Below are 22,470 nucleotides of genomic sequence, written 5' to 3'. Positions count from 1 at the left end.
CACACGTGGTGACCTAGGTTAGACCACCTGGAACCTCACACGTGGTGACCGAGGCTGGACCACCTGGAACCTCACACGTGGTGACCGAGGCTGGACCACCTGGAATCTCACACGTGGTGACCGAGGCTGGACCACCTGGAACCTCACACGTGGTGACCGAGGCTGGACCACCTGGAACCTCACACGTGGTGACCGAGGCTGGACCACCTGGAACCTCACACGTGGTGACCGAGGCTGGACCACCTGGAACCTCACACGTGGTGACTGAGGCTGGACCGCCTGGAACCTCACACGTGGTGACTGAGGCTGGACCACCTGGAACCTCACACGTGGTGACCGAGGCTGGACCGCCTGGAATGACATGCCTGGTGACTGACCGAGGCTGGACGTTTGGTGTGTGTTTTACCTGGGAGGCATGGTCTCTCAGTTCCTTCATGGAAAGGTTCTGAAGAAGACTCTCCTACAGTTTATCACTGTGGGTCAGATGGTCCCAGGTGAAATGCTACTGTGATGATGTAACGAGCTGCTAAATTCAGGTCAGTCTAGGCCAGTACTTTTTTTTTTTAAATGAACTCAAGCTGAGAAAAAATGAAGCCTGACCATGCGCTGTGACCCAGGACACACTGATAAACAGTTACGCCCCATTCCCAAGGCAGGGGCTTGACCTTGGGCATGGCTCACACAGTTTGAATATTACAGAAGTTTCAGAGCAAAACAAAATGACAGCAAAACCAGCTGAACAGTGACACCTACTAAACAAGGCCACTCTACCAATTCCAGGAGACATAGCCACTCTACCTAATACATAGAAACAAACACAGGGAAGCAGCCAAAATGTGGAGACAAAGAAACATGTCACAAATCAAAGAAATGGAAGCAAGCAAACTACTAAATACAGAGTTCAAAACCATGGTTATAAGGTTACTTAAGAATCTAATGAGACTTTCACGGATCTTAGTGAGAATGTCAAAGACATGAAAAAGGACCAGTCAGAAATGAAGAATTCACTAACTGAAATAAAGAATAATTTACAGGGATTCAACAATAGAGTAGAGGAGTTCGAGAATCAAATCAAAGATTTGGAATATGAGGAAGCAAAAAACACCCTATCAGAAGAGCAAAAAGAAAAAGAATCAAAAAATATGAAGATAGTATAAGGAGCCTCTGGGACAACTTCAAGCATATCAACATTCACATCATGGGGGTGCCAGAAGGAGAAGAGAGAGAGCAAGGTATTGAAAACCTATTTGAAGAAATAATAACAGAAAACTTTTCCTACCTGGTAAAAGGAATAGATTTACAAGAAAAGGAAGCACAGAGCATCCCAAACAAGAGGAACCCAAAGAGGCCCACACCAAGACACAGCATAACTCAAATGCCAAAGGTTAAAGACAAAGAGAGAATCTTAAAAGCAGCAAGAGAAAAGCAGTTAGTTACCTACAAGGGAACACCCATACGACTGTCAGCTGATTTCTCAACAGAAACTTTGCCGGCCAGAAGGGAGTGGCAAGAAATATACAAAGTAATGAATACCAAGGACCTACATCCAAGATTACCCTACCCAGCAAAGCTCAAATTTAGAATTGAGGGGCAGATAAAGAGCTTCACAGACAAGAAAAAGGTAAAGGAGTTCATCACCACCAAACCAGTATTACATGAGATGTTGAAGGGTATTCTTTAAGAAGAGGACGAAGGAGGAGGAGGAGGAAAAGGAAGAGGAAGAGAAGGAGGAGGAAGAAGAGGAGGAGGAGGGGGAGAGGAGGAGGAGAAGGGGGAGGAGGAGAAGAAGAAGAAATAAAAAAACATGAACAATAAAATGGCAATAAAAATCTATCAACAATTGAATCTAAAAATCAAAATAAATGAACAATAAATCTAATGAACACAATAAAATGGTGAATAAAACAGAATCAAAGGCATGGAAGCATGGAACAGACAGGAATATCAGGGTAAAGGGAGGAGGGAAGAGATTAACCGAAGATTTCACCTATGGATATAGACAGTAGGGTGGTGAAGGCCTGAGGCAGGGCGGTAACCGGGTGGAGGGGGACAACGAGGGAGAAGAGGGGTACAACTGTAATACTCTCAACAATAAAGATTTTAAAAAAGAGAAATCAATGAGAAACCATGTTCCATTCAAATTCTGTGTCAAGGTTTGGGAGGGCTGCCGGGAAGCCCTGCCCGCCGGGACGGCATTTGCTGCCATCTACTGGACACTGGGAGTAAAGCTGCCCATGGCACTCGGGCTGGGTTGCCTCGACTCAGACAGCTAAAAGGGGCGCATTTCCAAGATGAAGGGGTGAACTGGAAAACTACTTACAGGCTGAAAGAATGAAGCTGACTGAAGTGGGTTTTTTTTGTGTTAGAAAAGTATTTTTCAAAATGTGGGTCACAGCCTACTAGCATCACAATCACCAGGGGTGTAGTCCACCTGGACTTACTGAACCCGAAATTCTAAGCTGGGGCCAGAGGGTCCGGACTTTTCCCGGGGAACAAACATTGGGCAGCTGTGTGGGAATGCTGTGAAGGCTCTAGTGTGTGAAAGCTAAGGTCTGTGCAGCAGGAAATCAGGGTACTTGGTGAATTCAACTGTAAAATTAAATTAAAATCGAAAGTTCTGGGTGACGTATTTTGCTTTGCTATTTATTTCAGCAACGCCACCCAAAATGGGTTGTGGCCGTCTGCTGGCTATTTCATAAGGTAGAATTCACACTCGGTGTAGCCCCTAATGGGTTTACAAGAAAGATTATGGTTGGCACTTTCTGATAAGTACTAACAAGTAGTTGGACCACAATACATTCTGTGTGATTAGGGGAAAAAACACCCGAATTGTGGAAGGACCAATATGACACTTTAAATTAGCACTTTATTATATACTTCAGCTTATTACTGACTGACTTTTTAGCTTTAGAGAATGGTTTTGTGAACATTTTTAAAAATGTTTTGGGGGAAAAAGAAGTAAGGGGTGTGCCATGCAAGACTGGGACCTAATTGCTTTTTTAATTTTAAAGAAAAAAAAGTGATTAAATGTCACAAAAGAACAAGTTGAATGAAATCAATTTAATTGTTTTTGAAATAAAAACAATTTTTGAATCAGAGAGATTTTTCAGATTCTCGGCTTGTTTGGCTTTTTTCTATTTAACATTAGTCCCGACTTCTGCTTCTGACTCAAAGGATTCTAGAAGTTCCAGAAAACCCACAAAAGTCCCCTGGGGTTTGAAAGGCGGCTGGAATTTCGGCTCCTCCCTGCACCAGCGCTCAGCCTCTGAGGACTGCTTTGCGTGGCTGGCAGGGCGCTGGGGGTTTGCAGGCCCGGGGTTCACTCTTCCTGCTTTTGGAAACCGATCCCACTTCTGGGGCAACGGGATCGGTTACCCTGCAGAGGCCGGTGCTGACCCTTTGTCCTGGGACAGTGGCGGGAAGAGGGCTGGGAGCAGCTGTCTGCCGCGGCCTCAGAGCCTGGGGACCGGCGCCCTGCCATGCCCACTTCCCTGGAGAGGCCCCTGGACGCGTCCACTCTCCTGTCCTGAGAACACATCTAACTCCAGCCTTCCCCCGGGAGAGTTCGCTGAGCATTCCCCGGGCACCTCGCTTGTTTGAGTTCTCATCGGTGCTTCAAATTGAGCACAGCTGACGTTGGGTTTCTCTTTAAAAAATATACCGACCCAAGCTTTTAAATGCTGGTCTCCTCTTTGTAAACCACTCCAACAACGAAATGCCAAGACAACAGAAGATGACAAAGAATAAAAACTTGGCCGCAGGCCGAACAGAGAGCAATAGGGGCACAGGGACCCAGAAAGCGTCAGTGAGGGTGAGGCAGGGTAGAGGAGACAGGGCTCCCGAGGCCCACTATAGGCAATTAACACGCCACTGCTCCATTAGCACACACTGCTCCATTAGCACACACTGCTCCATTAGCACACACTGCTCCATTAGCGTTCACACTGCTCCATTAGCGCCCACACTGCTCCATTAGCACACACTGCTCCATTAGCACACACTGCTCCATTAGCTCACACTGCTCCATTAGCACACACTGCTCCATTAGCACACACTGCTCCATTAGCTCACACTGCTCCATTAGCACACACTGCTCCATTAGCGCTCACACTGCTCCATTAGCGCTCACACTGCTCCATTAGCACACACTGCTCCATTAGCTCACACTGCTCCATTAGCGCGCACACTGCTCCATTAGCACACACTGCTCCATTAGCACACACTGCTCCATTAGCACACACTGCTCCATTAGCACACACTGCTCCATTAGCGCTCACACTGCTCCATTAGCACACACTGCTCCATTAGCGCTCACACTGCTCCATTAGCACACACTGCTCCATTAGCTCACACTGCTCCATTAGCGCGCACACTGCTCCATTAGCGCTCACACTGCTCCATTAGCGCTCACACTGCTCCATTAGCACACACTGCTCCATTAGCTCACACTGCTCCATTAGCACACACTGCTCCATTAGCGCTCACACTGCTCCATTAGCACACACTGCTCCATTAGCGCTCACACTGCTCCATTAGCACACACTGCTCCATTAGCACTCACACTGCTCCATTAGCACACACTGCTCCATTAGCGCTCACACTGCTCCATTAGCACACACTGCTCCATTAGCGCTCACACTGCTCCATTAGCACACACTGCTCCATTAGCACACACTGCTCCATTAGCGTTCACACTGCTCCATTAGCACACACTGCTCCATTAGCGCTCACACTGCTCCATTAGCACACACTGCTCCATTAGCGCTCACACTGCTCCATTAGCGCTCACACTGCTCCATTAGCGCTCACACTGCTCCATTAGCACACACTGCTCCATTAGCGCTCACACTGCTCCATTAGCACACACTGCTCCATTAGCGCTCACACTGCTCCATTAGCACACACTGCTCCATTAGCACACACTGCTCCATTAGCGCTCACACTGCTCCATTAGCACACACTGCTCCATTAGCGCTCACACTGCTCCATTAGCACACACTGCTCCATTAGCGCTCACACGGCTCCATTAGCACACACTGCTCCATTAGCGCACACACTGCTCCATTAGCGCTCACACTGCTCCATTAGCACACACTGCTCCATTAGCGCACACACTGCTCCATTAGCTCACACTGCTCCATTAGCACACACTGCTCCATTAGCACACACTGCTCCATTAGCGCTCACACTGCTCCATTAGCGCCCACACTGCTCCATTAGCGCTCACACTGCTCCATTAGCACACACTGCTCCATTAGCGTTCACACTGCTCCATTAGCACACACTGCTCCATTAGCGCTCACACTGCTCCATTAGCACACACTGCTCCATTAGCACACACTGCTCCATTAGCGCTCACACTGCTCCATTAGCACACACTGCTCCATTAGCGCTCACACTGCTCCATTAGCACACACTGCTCCATTAGCGCTCACACTGCTCCATTAGCACACACTGCTCCATTAGCGCTCACACTGCTCCATTAGCACACACTGCTCCATTAGCGCTCACACTGCTCCATTAGCACACACTGCTCCATTAGCACTCACACTGCTCCATTAGCGTTCACACTGCTCCATTAGCACACACACTGCTCCATTAGCACACACTGCTCCATTAGCGTTCACACTGCTCCATTAGCACTCACACTGCTCCATTAGCTCACACTGCTCCATTAGCACTCACACTGCTCCATTAGCACACACTGCTCCATTAGCACACACTGCTCCATTAGCACACACTGCTCCATTAGCGCTCACACTGCTCCATTAGCACTCACACTGCTCCATTAGCACACACTGCTCCATTAGCACACACTGCTCCATTAGCACACACTGCTCCATTAGCCCACACTGCTCCATTAGCGCACACACTGCTCCATTAGCGCTCACACTGCTCCATTAGCACACACTGCTCCATTAGCGCTCACACTGCTCCATTAGCACACACTGCTCCATTAGCGCTCACACTGCTCCATTAGCACACACTGCTCCATTAGCACACACTGCTCCATTAGCACACACTGCTCCATTAGCATTCACACTGCTCCATTAGCTCACACGGCTCCATTAGCACACACACTGCTCCATTAGCGCACACACTGCTCCATTAGCGCTCACACTGCTCCATTAGCGTTCACACTGCTCCATTAGCACACACTGCTCCATTAGCGCTCACACTGCTCCATTAGCACTCACACTGCTCCATTAGCTCACACTGCTCCATTAGCACTCACACTGCTCCATTAGCACACACTGCTCCATTAGCACACACTGCTCCATTAGCACACACTGCTCCATTAGCACTCACACTGCTCCATTAGCACTCACACTGCTCCATTAGCACACACTGCTCCATTAGCACACACTGCTCCATTAGCACACACTGCTCCATTAGCGCTCACACTGCTCCATTAGCGCACACACTGCTCCATTAGCTCTCACACTGCTCCATTAGCACACACTGCTCAATTAGCGCTCACACTGCTCCATTAGCACACACTGCTCCATTAGCGCTCACACTGCTCCATTAGCACTCACACTGCTCCATTAGCTCACACTGCTCCATTAGCACTCACACTGCTCCATTAGCACACACTGCTCCATTAGCACACACTGCTCCATTAGCACACACTGCTCCATTAGCGCTCACACTGCTCCATTAGCACACACTGCTCCATTAGCACACACTGCTCCATTAGCACACACTGCTCCATTAGCACACACTGCTCCATTAGCGCACACTGCTCCATTAGCGCACACACTGCTCCATTAGCGCTCACACTGCTCCATTAGCACACACTGCTCCATTAGCGCTCACACTGCTCCATTAGCACACACTGCTCCATTAGCGTTCACACTGCTCCATTAGCACACACTGCTCCATTAGCACACACTGCTCCATTAGCACACACTGCTCCATTAGCGCTCACACTGCTCCATTAGCGCTCACACTGCTCCATTAGCACACACACTGCTCCATTAGCACACACTGCTCCATTAGCGCACACTGCTCCATTAGCTCACACTGCTCCATTAGCGCACACTCGGTTCCATTAGTGCAGTTCTCTTCTCCAGTTTAGTTTGTGGGCCCTTCACCTGGGCTCCCACCAGCAGAGACCAGAGAACCTGTTGGCTGTTGTGTACGTGTTGCTCCTGCGAGTGCTGAGCCACAGCTGTTGTCTATTTCATGCCCTTTACAGCCGCCCCCCACCCCCCCACAGCGGACACAGGAAGGCTTGCTGTGGGCCACGCGCCCCCTGGAACACTACGCGCACTGCCTCACTGAGTCCTCAGGACTCCAGAGGGACACCTGTCCTTGTCCCCCCTTCCCAGCCAGGGACCGAGGCCGGGGGAGGCGGCCTTCCTTCTGCTCAGGCGGTTTGCCTCTCGGCGCTCCACGAGCCTTCCTGCGAGCCATCACCTCAGCCCACGGGGTTTCCTTTAAGAAATGTTTGCCTTGGGCTTCCCCTAATCAAATCACTTCTGTTTAACTTAAAAATTGGGGGGAACGTTTCTCGAGTTATCGTTACTGCACGTGAGGGCTTTCTCCCTAGACCGCCTGTTGTGCACTGCGCAGCCCTGGCCACACTGCAGGCAGCTGAGTGTGTGTGAGGCTCCACCAGGCACGTGAAGTGTCCCTCAGCAGTGACCACAGCATGTCAGGCGTCCCCACCGCTGAATGAGCCCTAAGCACCCCCCACCTTCTTTACGAGTGTCTCTCACCTGGGGCACCCAACTCCAGGGAGTTTAGTCAGTGTCTCCCTTTGATGTAGACGGTCTAAGTGACCGGCTTTTCTCAGACAGGTGCGCTTGTGGTCGCTAATGGGCAGGTCCCTCCCCTGTGGCCTCTGACGGGCAGGTCCCCTCCCCTGTGGCCTCTGACGGGCAGGTCCCCTCCCCTGTGGCCTCTGACGGGCAGGTCCCCACCCCTGTGGCCTCTGACGGGCAGGTCCCCTCCCCTGGGACCCCTGATGGGCAGGTCCCCTCCCCTGTGGCCTCTGACGGGCAGGTCCCCTCCCCTGGGACCCCTGACGGGCAGGTCCCCTCCCCTGGGACCCCTGACGGGCAGGTCCCCTCCCCTGGGACCCCTGACGGGCAGGTCCCCTCCCCTGGGACCCCTGACGGGCAGGTCCCCTCCCCTGTGGCCTCTGACGGGCAGGTCCCCTCCCCTGGGACCCCTGACGGGCAGGTCCCCTCCCCTGTGGCCTCTGACGGGCAGGTCCCCTCCCCTGTGACCCCTGACGGGCAGGTCCCCTCCCCTGTGGCCTCTGACGGGCAGGTCCCCTCCCCTGGGACCCCTGATGGGCAGGTCCCCTCCCCTGGGACCCCTGACGGGCAGGTCCCCTCCCCTGGGACCCCTGACGGGCAGGTCCCCTCCCCTGTGGCCTCTGACGGGCAGGTCCCCTCCCCTGGGACCCCTGACGGGCAGGTCCCCTCCCCTGTGACCTCTGACGGGCATGTCGCCTCCCCTGTGACCCCTGAAGGGCAGGTCGCCTCCCCTGTGACCTCTGACGGGCAGGTCCCCTCCCCTGGGACCCCTGACGGGCAGGTCCCCTCCCCTGGGACCCCTGACGGGCAGGTCCCCACCCCTGGGACCCCTGACGGGCAGGTCCCTCCCCTGTGGCCTCTGACGGGCAGGTCCCTCCCCTGTGGCCTCTGACGGGCAGGTCCCTCCCCTGGGACCCATGACGGGCAGGTCCCCTCCCCTGTGGCCCCTGACGGGCAGGTCCCCTCCCCTTGGACCCCTGAAGGGCAGGTCCCCTCCCCTGTGGCCTCTGACGGGCAGGTCCCCTCCCCTGTGGCCTCTGACGGGCAGGTCCCCTCCCCTGGGACCCCTGACGGGCAGGTCCCTCCCCTGTGGCCTCTGACGGGCAGGTCCCTCCCCTGGGACCCCTGACGGGCAGGTCCCCTCCCCTGTGGCCTCTGACGGGCAGGTCTCCTCCCCTGGGACCCCTGACGGACAGGTTTCCTCCCCTGTGGCCTCTGACGGGCAGGTCCCCTCCCCTGGGACCCCTGACGAGCAGGTCCCCTCCTCTGGGACCCCTGACGTCCAGGTCCCCTCCCCTGGGACCCCTGACGGGCAGGTCCCCTCCTCTGGGACCCCTGACGGGCAGGTCCCCTCCCCTGGGACCCCTGACGGGCAGGTCCCCTCCCCTGGGACCCCTGACGGGCAGGTCCCCTCCCCTGTGGCCTCTGACTTGCAGGTCCCCTCCCCTGTGGCCTCTGACGGGCATGTACCCCAAAGGGAGGCTGTCACTGCTCCCACGCACCTTCTCCACCAATCACGAGTGTCACTCACCTGGGGCACCCAACTCCAGGGAGTTTGGTCAGTGTCTCCCAGGAGTGAGTGACCCCACAAGGGAGCCGGTCGAGAGCACGGGAGCCGCTGCTGAGCACTGTGAGGTCCGGGCAGTCAGGCAGCCTCTCTGCCCGAGAACCCGCGGGACCTAAACACGGGAGAAGGTGGTACCTTCCCACAGGACGGCTGATTAAAGGGTCATCCACGCAGGTGGCCCGAGGTGGTGATTGGGGAGGGGGTGGGGAGGCTGGGTGCAGGGGTCAAAGGTGCCCACTTCGGCGATCACATGAGGCAGTCCTGTGACCGCAGTTAATTATGCTGCGCATCGTGTATTTGTTTTTCTCTCTATTTTTTTTCTGCATCGTGTATTTGAGAGTTGCTAAGAGTAGGTGTTCACCATTCTCATCACAAGAAAAACCCTGTAACTATGAGAGGTGAGCGTGGTGGGGCTCACGGGGGTCACACTCAACGTGCGGTCGTTTCACAGTAGATACAGCATCGAATCACTGTGTTGTACCCTGAACTGTGGTACGTCCGTCCTCCGTCAACAAAAAAGGGAGGATCTCTGGAAGATGCCGGCACAGTGCGGGCCCACAGTCTGTGCTCGGTCACCGCTGCCATCGGCACCACTGAGGTCAGGTCTGTGCTGCAGGCGGCAGAGGCGATGCTGGGGCTCCCGCCCCGGGTCCCCCTGGCTTAGGCCTCAGTGCTGCCGGGGCCTTGGAGAGCGATGCTCACACCAGTGAAGACGCCTCGAGTGCCTCCCGAAGGAAACACCAAACAAAACCCCGTGCTTCTCGCTTTGACGTTCCCCGCTTTCCCCACTTTCCCCGCTTTCCCCACTTTCCCCGCTTTCCCTAGACCGGCTTTCTTTTCAGCTCAGAACCGACTGCGAGCCTTTGTGTTTTGTTTTGTTTTCCAAGAACAAACCATCAACAGCTCCCAAGAGGCTCCCAGCAGGGCCGGGGGAGCAGGTGTCTCTGTGGTGCGTTCGAAGGTCCTCGTGACCTTGAACCTTGTCCTCACCAGCGGGTGGGGGAGGGGAGGCGGCTGGGCCGAGGGTCCTTGGGATTGTTTTCACTGGGGACCCTGAGTGTGTGCTTCACGTCATAAAGCACATGCGTTAGGTCAACACGCCAAGAACGCGGTCAGCATTCAGAACCAAAAAAGTAAAATAAAAAAGTTAGGAAATCCTATGATTCAAAACAAAAAGTCACTTAAACGGTAGGAGCCCGGGAAGCCTTGCTGTCTCTCCTTAACCCTGAGACCCACCTCGCCGGCCGCGAGCCCGGAGCCAGGAGTCGGAGACATGCCGGACAGGCTTGGTACTAAAATGTTTAATTAAATTTCTCTGCGTTCGGCTGCCTCTGAGCAGGAAGTTCTGTGACCTCCAAGTGCCACATGGGAAGTTAGCGCACAAATGCGCAAACCGTGGAGACGTGACTTTTTGAAAATTTAAGAAACTGTCCCTGATGACAGCGAGGAGAGGGGGTTCTGCTACGGGCCCCCCGAAGGCTGGCTCTGTTGTTCCCAAGCTCCATAGGACAGCCCAGGATTGCATACTTCATTTTCAACAATTCAGTCATAAAGGCGGGACAGAGATGGGCCTCTCCCGGCAACTCCGCCTGGGGTCCGGGCCCCGGGGAATCTCCTGGCTGGCGCTGGCCCTCCGCCAACTCTGGTGGGAAGTCAGAACTTCCCAGAATGCCGGCTGCTGACTCCGCGGCACTGGAGTGGCTGGGTCTGCGTCCCCAGAGTCCACGATAAGGGGCCAGCCAGGGGACCCGCAGGGTCAGTGTCCCTGGGAATAGAGTGTGGGGTCTCAGAATTCACATGCGCTTCTCATGAACTCTTAACAACTTTCAAAACAACTCAACAGCCCTGACTTCGGGGAACAGGCTCGCAGCCCAGGGCTCCCCTCTGGGAGCGTCGTAAGCATTTAGCTTTTCAGAAAACAACCATTCTTGGTGGCGGTCACCTGTGCCCTGCCCGCCCGGCCCGGGGTCCCAGCCATGCGGGCAGGTGCCTGAGGTCGGGACCCGGCTCGGTCCTCTGTGGGGAAGAGGCCACTCGGGGCCTCGTGTGCTCAGAGGCGTCACTGAAAGTTCCAGAGTCGAGGGATCGGGACGCTGGTCACAGCAAAGCGACCTCCAAGAATTCCCACTGAGAACCCAGCCAGGACATGGTCCCCCTTCCATGTGGACCCCCGGTTCTGACATCTCAGACGTGACTTGTGAGCAGCTGGACTCCAGGCTGCGGGAGAAGACACTGCCGTGAAGCCCACCCACCAGCAGGGGGCCCCGCCCTCAGGCGTGACGGAGCCGGGCTCCCGTTCACACCACTTGTCACGCGGTTGCTGTTCCTACAGGTAAAGTGAGTGGCGTCTGTGACGGTTAAATGAGAGTCGCTACCAAGAACGATCACACTAGATATATTTTAAAGTACAGACTTTCACGTGCTCTAGAAGGACAGCCCAACGTGTGTTATTAAACATATTCCTGAAAGTGTGCGGATTATACCATCAGTGAACCGTCACAGTGCAGACACGGTGCGTTTTCCCTCTCTCAAAACAAAAACATGCCTGTTATTGAAATCTCAGAAATAAAATTGTAACTGTGCCAAGATCAGAGGGGCCGTCCTCAGCTCCCGTCTCCCCAGCTCGGCGCTAACCTGCCCCCCAATAAGACCGGAACACCCGGGGTTCAAGCATCGCGGCTGGAAGGGAGGTTCAAGGCGGTATGGGAAGCCGTGGAGCGGGGTCCACAGGGGTCCTGCGGGACTCGGCGCCGTGGTCACCTCGCGTTGACACCGCAGGGCCTGTAACTGCGCATGCGGTCCTTGGGGCCGGCACAGGTACCTCACGTCACCGACGCCCAGGCAGTCACGGCGCTGTGGTGCCGACGGCGAAAAGCTGCTTCGCAGGAGCTGTGCCTACACTCAGCTGAAAGGGCCAGGGGAGAGGCCAGGTGCCCAAACTAACAAAAACTGCCTCCTCCCACCCACAACCGGCCAGCACAGCCCACACCTGCCGCCGCCACCAGCCACCGACACCCAGGGGCAGAGGGTGCGGGGAGGGAAGCTGAACCCCTGCATCCTCCGTCTCCCCCGGCCCTGCTGGCGCCCTGGGCACAGCTCCCCCCGTAGGTGGCCCCGCCGCTTACCCCACAGGCAGGCTCCCGGGGCCCTGGTCGGGAGGAAAAGCAGAGGGCGCCGCTCTGGCTCCCGGGAGCAGGCTCGGCCTCTCCCTCGCGCTGCCCACCTGCAGGGTGGGGAGGCCTCTTCCCCAGGGGACTGTGCGACCCAGATGGCACGATGCCCAGGGCCAGTGGGAGCCGGGGCTGCCCTGCCCACCTGCCTGGCACGTGCCTCAGGAGCTTTTGGGGAACCATGACAGTCCCAGCCATGCTCGTGCGGCGTTCGTCATGAACCCCAAAAAGGGCTCTGTGTAGGGCACCGCCTGCCCCACAGGAATTGGACCGAGAGCACCTCCCCTGCCTGCAAGCCGCAGGCCCCTGGGCACCCGGGAGGACTTCCGATACCGGCCACTCTTGAGCGAGGCTCTCCAATTGACTGCCTGGTGGCCCGTGACCTTCCCGCTGACTCACGCCATTCTTTGCAGGCTCTGTGAGGAATGCGAGGGGCTGAGACATCTCCTCGCCGGCTCGGCCTTACGCAGCCTTTTTTGGTTGTTCCATTAGAAAAGAATGCAAAATGCACAGCATTTAACGGACTTCCTGTGCAGGGAAGAAGAAATGCAGACGACCGTGTTCTATAAAGGGCGGATCGCGTCTTCCTTTATCCTGCATTCCTCTTCTCACCGGTTCCCCAAAAAGGCACGTGAGTGGAGCTGTCCCTGTGTCTGCAGCCTCTAGCTGCACTGCCCCACAGGCTGGGGGCACTGCCAGAGAAAAGGCAGAGGGCCCTTGTTGGCAGCTGACGTAGGTCTCCTCTGGGCGGTGTGTCTCAGAAACACCGCAGCTGCGGTTTTACGGGGAAACGGACACGCTGGCAGAAAGGAAGTGCAGGGCTCAGGGGTTGGGCATCCACCTGCGAACCCGGAGGTCACATTGCAGGCCCGGGTTGTGGGGTCGATCCTCAGTGGGGGGCGTGCAGGAGGCAGAGCCAAGCCATGATTCTCTCTCATCACTGATGTTTCTGTCTCTCTCTCCCTCTCCTTTCCTCTCTGAAATCAATAAAAAATAAATTAAAGGAAATGCAGGTGTTTGGGGAGCATTATCAGAGAAATGTCAGAGAAATAGCACAGGTCAGAGCAGCTCGCAGAGGGAAGATGTTAAAAAACGTGCATTGAACAGATGAAGAAGAAAGTAACATTTTAATAGGATGGTGGGAGAGAGCAGGCGACAGTGACAGCAGAGAAAAGGCGCGCAGACGTCCTCGCGGATCACACTGGGGCCTCGTCCCCGAACCCAGGCATGTCTTCCTGAGCGTCTCTAACACGTCTCCTGTGTGGGGTGATGTTCCCCCTGGAGCCGCCAGAAGTGCTTTGTGATCTACCCGAATTCACGCTGAATAGTTTCCAACGTTGCTCAGACTCGGACTTAAAATAGCTATGAGCAAGGTCTTTGGGTTCCTGTCAGCCACGTGGCTAACTCCGCGGCCAGCTGGGGGATGGCAGGGTGTGACCAATCCCTACCCACAAGGTAACCTTGTCGGAATCCTCCTGGTCCGTCAAAGGTAAATCATAACGTGAAGGTGCGAGATTAGAACCGCAAGGCACAGTGGGAGGAGCAGTTGTCAAAAAAGCAAAAGAAACACAGGAAAAAGAAGTGTGTGAGGTCGCTGGGAAATGGTGCTAATCTCGGGGTGCATTCACCCTTTGGCCTGCACACACCAGTCCTGCTGCTCCACCAGCACCCTCTCTCTCCAGTCACGTGGTCTCTGGAAGACACCTGTCACGTGGACCTGCATCCGAGGCCCGCCCATCTTCCTACCTTCCTCCACGGCCTGCCTCCACCCCGAAAAACCCCGGAGGAGTGCTTGCTTAGTCTCCTGAGTGATGGGGGAGGTGGGAATCGCTGGCTAAGGGCAATTATCCCTCTCCGCCATCCCTCTCCCCCATCCCGTCTCCATATCGTCTGACACCTGGCAAGGAAGCGAATACACCTCCAGTGCTCAGCAGTGACAATGCCCTCTCTCACCCCTAACTAACCCTGCACCTGCCAGCAGTCCCAGGAGCCTTCTCCGCAGTTCACCCCGTGGCCGAGGTGGGGACCGGAGCTGACCCCTGCCCTCGGTACGTTTCTTACCCCTAAACACTAGTAACAGAGATAAAACACCACTTCAAAAGGAAACCTCAGCCAGTGTGTGTCATGTGCTCGTGACAGCCCTTCGCCCGGGAGCAGGGCTGGGCCAGATGGGGGATAACGCTGGTCACTGGCCACTGCCTGTCTCAGCTAACACACGGACCCTAAGCATCTGCTCACTTAATATCATGGCACGTGGCTATGTGGGCTGTCCCCAGATTTAAGTGCGCAAAGAAGATCAATTTGGTTGCAGTCCATCTGAGTTGGATTTTTGACTCATTGACCACAGCGTGCTCCTTGGACCCACAGTGGGAGGCGGCATCTGAAATTAAGTAAGTGGAGGACTCGCTAAGCATTCTCGGGGACTCAAGTAACACTGCAAACCATCGCTTCAAGCAGAGTGGACACCGGGCTTCCGCCGCAAGATTACCCTTCCGCGATCGAGGGTTTCCACACCTGCGCTGTGACGCCACTCTTCTTGGCCGAGAACTTGGGCCTCGGTGCCACCAAATACGACGTGGAGGCCGACTCTTGCTTTGGGGAGCCGGGGACGCCCGTGGGCACCGGGGATGCGCTGACCGGAGAGGTGGCCTCGGGGAAGAAGGCCGGCTGGGGGCTGTAGGCCGGCAGCGAGTACACGGACGCGGCCTGTGCGTTGGTGGGTGAGCTGGCATTGACGGCCCGGGGCGGGAGCGCCTGCTTGGGGGCCGGCCCGGAGCCGGCCTTGGCGGGGGGCCTCTGGGGGAGGCCTGCCTTGGCGTCTGGAGGCTGGAACGTGAACAGGGACGCACTGAGCTGATAGGGCTGGTGCTTCATGACATCCAGAGCGTTGAGGGGCTTCTTGCCCTTCTTCTTGCCGGCTTTGGAGGCCTGCGGGGCCGACGGCGGGGACTTGACAGCCGCCAGCGGGTAGGAGGGCGAGTGGATGGGGTTGTAGGCCACAGGGGGCGGCGCTCGCACGTTGGAGGAGTACTTCCAGCCGGCGGGGAGCGACGGCGTGGGGGACTGGGCGCGAGCGGCGTGGGCCTGCACGGTGTCCGAGTCCACCACGTACTTCTCCATCCTCGACTGCCTTTTGGCAAAGAGCTGGGCCCCTTTCCCCTGCATCCCGGGAAGCTCGCTGGGCGGCCCCGCGGCGCCCACGTGCGAGGCGCTCCCTGCGGGAGTGGGGGCCGCTGGCTTGGATGTGTGGTTCACGCTGGCCACCGCCGCCTGGGGGCCTCTGAAGGGGCCGGCCAGGTTGAGGGCACTGGCGGGCCTGGCAGGAGGGTAAGACGGCTGGGCTATTTTGATGGATGATGCAACGGAGCCCTGTAAGGGGGGGGCCCTGGGGAAGGCAGGCGGATGGGCTGGACCCACGCCCGGCGACCAGACTGGAGACACTGGAGACACGGGAGTGGCGGGCTGGGAGGAGGAGGCCTTGACTGCGGGCTTCGGGGCCACGGGCGGGGGCGTCTTCTGCTTGGCGGCGCCGCCGTGCATGAAGTTGCAGGCCTCCGCCCCGAGGCTGAGGTAGTCTTCCTCCGGCCCCGAGTCGGCCCCCGCGCCGCGCTTGCCCTCCGCGTTTTGGAGAAGCGACAGGAGCTCGGGGTTCGGGCTCACTTTGGGCTCCTTGAACGTGAACATGGGCTTGGTGGTGCTCCTGCGCTTGGCCTCCTGCAGGATGCCCGTCCTCTTGGCGGGCACGGCGATGCGCTCGTCGCGGGACGCGATGCGCTCCGGGTGCCAGGGCGCGGGCTGCGGCCACGGCGGGGGCTGCGCGGGGCCGGCCGGGGGGCTAGTGGCCGCGCGGGCCGGGCCCCCCGGGGGCGGTGTGACCGCGGAGTAGGGCGGCGGCGCGGGGAAGTCGGCCGTGGGGCTCGCCACGCTGCGGGGTGGGGAGAAGGCGGCCGCAGGCTGGGCCCCGGACCCCGGGAAGGGCCGGGCCGTCCTGTTCATGGGCGCCATCCGCGGGGCCTCCGCGGGGCCGGGCACCGCCCCGAAGCCGTTGTGCTGGGGTGCGAGGCCAGGGCCCTGGCTCACCTCGATGTAGCTCCTGCGCACGGAGCTCTGGCCGCTCACCGTCGCCTCCTCCGTCCGCCGGTAGGAGGTCACCGCGCTCGGGCCGTCGTGCGCCTCGGCCTGCGCCCCCGCGCGCGCCCCGCCCTCCTCCTGCTGGGCCGAGATCTGGTCCATCCGCTCCCTCCTCCTGGCGAACATGAGCGCCCCCTTGCCCGACGTGTCGGGGAGCATCTCCATCTTGTCCCCCGCGCTCAGCTTCTTCTCAATGTCCCCGAGTCCGGAATCCCAGTCGAAGGCCACGACCTGCGCGCTGTCGTCGGTGTCGGACGGCAGCTCCTCGTCCGCGTCGGACTCGCTGGCGCCCAGCAGCGCGGCCTCCCAGGCGCTGTCCCAGCCCTCGTCCTCGGGGTCCCCCGCGTCCTCCGGTCGCCGCAGCTCCCCGGTCCCGTAGCTGACCAGCGTGAACCTCCGGGCGCGCCGCCGCCGCTTCTTAAACATCAGCACCCCGCGGGAGTGCGGGCTGGGCGCGGCCGTCAGCAGCTGCGCGATGCTGCGGCATCGCGACTTGGCCTCCTTCACCTGCTTCTCCGAGAGGCTCTCGCTCCTCCGCAGCCCTGGGGAGAGAGAGCAGGTTGAGGGGGGGACCCTCCCTCCCGGCCACGCCCACGCCCACATGCACCCGGGAAAGAGAGGGAAGCCTGCCTGCCCCTGGGCTCCAAGCGGAAGCAACCCAGCCCATTCCTCCTCCTCCTTTCTCTAAAAGTCTGCGCTTCTAGGCCCCACCGGCTGGCCCAGGGGTTGAGCGTCACTAGGAACCAGGAGGTCACGGTTGGATTCCTTGTCAGGGCTCATGCCCGGGCTGCTGGCTCAATCCCCAGTAGGGGGCGTGCAGGAGGCAGCCGATCCATGATTCTCTCTCATCAGTGATGTTTCTCCCTCTCTCTTCCTCTCTGAAATCAATAACTATATATATATATTTTAAAAGTCTGAACTTCTACAGTGCCACGGGGAACTCGTGCATGCAAGTCCGCTGCCTATGCCAATGCCCGTGTGTGTCTGCTGATCAGAATACAGGTCCCATCATTTGTATCTGGGTGGCTCCCTGCTGTAGCAGTAAGTGGTGTCCAGTGAGTCCCAGATAATAGGATGCAATCAAAACCAGAAAGGAGACCACTTAAGGGCAATATGTTCTGAAAAGCAAGTTGGGGCATATCGTGTACTTCCATATTTAAAAAATAAAATGTCAATATAAAACTATCGCCAAGCGTTTTTTTAAAAATCGGGGGTGGAGTAGGGGGGCAGAAATGTTATTGAGCTTAATTAATGTAATGACTTTAAATATTCAAGTTTTCTTCTGCTTTTCTTTCTTTCTTGCCTCTGACTTCCCTCCAAAGTCTTCCCATTCATGGAGGCTGAATTAGCATAAATTCAGAAAACTATGTGAATAATTGAAAGTACTGAAGCACGATTCGTAATAATTGAAACACTAGACTGTTGTGAATGTAAGAAGCTTTAGCTACAAAGTTGTCTAGCTAAATTTAAATATGACTTTAGTTGCAAAAATCCATGGTGCTGGGGTACACGAGTAAGTGTAAATCTTGGGGAAATGTAAAAATTATGTGCTTAGTGACCCTTTTACCTGTAGGTAAGAGCTGATAAAAAATTAAATCATTTAAAATGATAGTTTGACAGTTTTAAAATAAAAAATTTTAATTTAAAATTTTATCATTGTTGTCATAAAAAAGAAATTGGTGGCAAATTAATTTATAGCAACAATTAATCATAAGCATGTATTCAATGAAAATGAGCATGATTCACAAAATATGTTTTGAACTCCTCAGAATAGTTCAATGGAAATTTCAGAAAAAAATTTTAGTATTTTATGATTGAAAATTAGCTCTTTTTGAACTGAAAAAATCAGACTTAATGGTTAATTTAAAAAACAAAGAATCAGAGTAAGAAGTTTTATAACAAAGTTACAGGTAGTCGCTGGTAATAATATTTTATTTAGAGGAAATAACAATGTGTGTGGTCATTCCTAAATGTAATTTTTTCTTGACTGTGTTATACCACTTACTATGAAACTGACAGTCACAGTTGCACACTTGTCGCTAACACCCCTGCCAACATGTCAAGTATGTGAGTCCGCCTTCATGCACTTGTTTAAAATCTATAAATGTGACCGTGCATACAGATGCTTCAAGGATATGCAATGATTGACAGCACTTGCCAAGGAAGCTACAAATGGTTTTGCTAAAAATACACTCTGAGAGGAATGACAACAGGTTAGAAGACTTAATCTGCTGCTTTGACTAACCAAGTTCATTACTGTCAGATCATTCAGACACCCAGTGCCTTTCCCCTCAGCCCTCGCCTCCTCAAACGACTTTCCAAAAATGTGTGGAAAAAAGGAAAGAAAAGAACAAAAGTCATAAAACCCAACGGCCGAGCTCATCCTCACTCTGCTTCCTCTAATCACTGCCCGGGTACGAAACCCGGCGGGAGCCTGGCACTTAAACCTGTGTTCTGTGTGGGGGCATTTAAATGCTCCCCGTGGCCCCGGGGCTGGCCGGGGCGTGCGGAGGCGGGCGGGACGCTCTGCGGCCGGCCGGTGAGGGCTTGCTGGCGGCGGATCGTGTAACTGCCGGCTGCCACATGTCCCTGCCCGTCAGCCCACTTCTGCAAGCATCATCAAGCTGCAGGGCGGTTTGTTTCAGAACAGGATCTGCTTTCCACATCAGCGGTGCAGCCTGTCTCCACACCCTCTGAGCGGCGGACTCCACCGTTCCTGACCTTTACACTCGGAGTCCACATCACGCCAACACCCGCATGTGCTGTGCGAGCCTGGGAGATGGCACATTCCGAGGCAGATCCGAGAAGCAACGCTAACAGTGTCCTGGTCTGTCACAGTTCCTGTGCCCCTGGGGTAACATGTGCGTGAAAAACACGGAACTCTACTCCAAGGTTCAACTCGCCGCTTCCAGTTGAGAAACTGGCCCTGTCTGCAATTTCATCTGGGGGGTGTTTTTGTGCATTAATAGTTTTTAATTGTGTCTCAGTGAAGGACAAGAAAAAGTCTTTAAAAGAAAAAGCCATCCATGCAGGCGAGCAGCAGCAGGATCCCCGGGCCCCAGCCCCGGCCCCCGGCCCCCGCCAGCCCCCGCAGGACTCACGTGCGTGGCGCGCTCTGTGCTTGTGTGGTCTGCTGTGATCCCTTTCCCCGCGCGGGTCGTCCCCCTGCTCCGTGCCTTCTGAGGAGACGGCAAAGGCGACCAGAGAAGGAGGTGCTTCGGACTGCCCTCCTTCCAGCGGGGAATCCACACGCCCCGCCCCCGCCTGCAGCCGGCACCCTCCCGCCAGCTGCCCGTCAGCGCAGTCCAGGATCACTTCCACCCTGGGCAGCCCCGCGGCCCCGGCGGCCGCCCCCTGGACCACTCGCAGCTCTTGGCCCCTGCAGATCTGGATGATCTTGCTGGACCTCAGACAGGCCTCCCCTTTCTCACTAGTGGGGGCTGCATTTACGTGGACAGTCCCGCCCGGGTGTAAGTTAGGATCTGGGTCAGGACTCTCAGGTTTTGCAGCTCCCGGGAGAGCCACGGCGGGGGCCCCAGGGCCCGTGCGTACGTCCTGAGACAGGGACAGTTGTAGCTCAACCACAGGGCCTGGCCAGCCCACGTCTGCCTTCCTCTCCAGCAAGACAGCCTCCTCTGCCGAGCGTCCTCCCGGGGGGCCAGGCGTGTGGGGAGCCTCGGTGTAACGCAGGCCCGTTTCTTCTTCTTTTTTGCTCCCAGAAAAAGCGGGACCGCTTTCCAGGTTCTCAGCGAGGGGGGTGCCGCTCTGGCGGGGGGCGAGGCGGCGCTCGGGGTCCTGGCTGTGTGTGGCCGGGCGGACGTGCAGGGTGGTGCTTTCCACGCACCCCTCGGCGGGGAGATGCGCAGGGGTTTGGTTTTCGGTGTCGGAGGCCAAAGTCTCACTTATTCCACCGGAAGGTCTGCACACAGAAAAGCCAGACAGTTCCAGACAGTTAGACCCGGGAGCCCACCCCTGCCGGGAGCTTCCTGACCCTCCTGATGGCCAACGCCCGCAAGGCAGGCTCTCCTACGCGCCAGCGCAGCGCATGGGAAAACAGAAACCGGCAACCTGCGCGTGTGATTATCTAGCGATCTTCCCAATAACGTTTCCTTTACAGCCAAGCAAAAGGGCTCACAGGTATGATAAAACCTAAATCCATCCTAAATTCAGCTTTTTTTAAAAAAGACAGGTGATAGCCACATGGATGCTCTTTAGCTGTAATTATTTGGTTGTTTTCAAAACACGATGTTTGTTACTTTATGAGAAAGCGCGCCCACGTCTAGCTGACTAAGGCTGGGCCTCACACACCCAGCCCAGCGGCGGCGGGCGATGCTACCGCACTGTAAGGCCGGTGCCCTCGCAGAGGCTGTGCTTTCTTTAGGGAATGAAACACAAGCTGAGCTCAGAGGGTGTTTGCAACCCATGGCCCCAGCCCACACTTTTGCGTCCAGAGAAAATCCTTTGCGAGCTGCCCTGGGCGACTGAGTCATGGAGTATAAATACCCCAGCCGCTCCCTCCTCTGTGAGCCTGCCTCTCGGAGCCATTTCCTTAGAGGACCTCTGTCCCAGTCCCGTGCTCCTGTGGGGGGGGGGGGGGGGGGGGGGGGGGCAGGAAGGTCCCTCACCACAGTCCTTTGATTCTGACCTGGACATTCCCAGCTGGTTTTGCAAATTTGGGTTTGCAAGAAGCAATGCCAGTTTAAGGGTTAAACAACTTCTTTTTTTTTTAATATATTTTATTGATTTTTTACAGAGAGGAAGAGAGAGGGATAGAGAGTTAGAAACATCGATGAGAGAGAAACATCGATCAGCTGCCTCTTGCACACCCCCTACTGGGGATGTGCCTGAAACCAAGGTACTTGCCCTTGACCGGAATCGAACCTGGGAGGGACCCTTGAGTCCGCAGGCCGGCGCTCTATCCACTGAGCCAAACCGGTTTCGGCTAAACAACTTCTTGCTCAAGCTTTAGAAGAGAACCCTCATTCACAGAACAGCTGGAGGAAATGCCTCATTTCTCACATTTGTAAAGGTTTTCGTGGGTTTTGTAAAAAGCAGCAGCAGTGTCCTCTGCCTCCGCTTCCTCCCTCCCAGTGCATTCCGACTAGGAAGGTCATCAGGTGAGGACGGGATTCCTCCTCGTCTCCCCAAGGGAATCTACCTGAGGATTGACGTGGTCGTACAATTTCCGGTTGTATTACGTTATAATGACTCCTAACTTTGCTTTTGACTGCATTTAGCAACAAAACTAAACTAAACAAAAACCATCAAAGGAAACGCAGCTTTCTCTAAGCGTGTAACCTGCGAAGCTTCCTGGTAAATACAGAAAACAAATTGTAATACAGTGTTTCAAAAACACGCTGTCGGCTTCTTAGACCTCTCGTGTAGGAAATGATGCTACACTCTGTGCCACTGAACGTGAGAGAGCCGGAGGCCAGAGGGTTTAATGGAGGAAGGCTTGGGAGGGGACCGGATTACATCACTTTGTGTTATGTTAGCCATCACTCAGGAGGCAGAGACGAGAGTCTGACTCCATTCCAGCCTCGGAGACTGTCACGCAGGCAAATGCTCAGATAAATGTTAACACTTACTGGTGGCCAAAGGGAAAGGGATACACATGACCACAGTCATGAAAGCATGAGAGGCTACGCTTTCTCCCTGAAAACGCTCGTGTCCACCCAGTCTGCAGAGGCACTGAGTCCACAACGTGTGTCGTGGGTGGGAAGCAAAGGTGGACACGCCCAGCTCTCCGCAGGGCATGACTTTATTTTCAAGGAACAAAAGTCTCAGGCAGGACCTTTGACCTCCCTGCGAACTGCCTGGAAGAACTGAGACA

At 55.7% G+C, this 22,470-nt stretch overlaps 1 protein-coding gene across 2 annotated transcripts in view; it reads right to left on the bottom strand.

Moving 5' to 3' along the window:
• SYNPO2 (synaptopodin 2) overlaps nt 1–22,470 on the bottom strand; it is a 140,223-nt gene that overhangs the window by 11,707 nt on the left and 106,046 nt on the right. Inside the window, exons 3-4 of one of the 2 annotated variants that reach the window (XM_028130230.2) lie at nt 19,739–20,556; nt 15,021–17,179 (exon numbers count right to left, since the gene is read on the bottom strand). In XM_028130230.2, the coding sequence (XP_027986031.2) occupies nt 15,021–17,179; nt 19,739–20,556 (2,977 nt within the window). Of the gene's footprint in view, nt 1–13,614; nt 17,180–19,738; nt 20,557–22,470 lie in introns of those variants that run through there. The other variant, XM_054717080.1, reaches the window with a different exon arrangement.

The sequence above is a fragment of the Eptesicus fuscus genome, chromosome 6, assembly GCF_027574615.1.
Source record: "Eptesicus fuscus isolate TK198812 chromosome 6, DD_ASM_mEF_20220401, whole genome shotgun sequence".
Classification (NCBI taxonomy): domain Eukaryota; kingdom Metazoa; phylum Chordata; class Mammalia; order Chiroptera; family Vespertilionidae; genus Eptesicus; species Eptesicus fuscus.
Note: the sequence above shows the minus strand (reverse complement) of the source record. Positions and strands in the feature narration are given on the sequence as shown.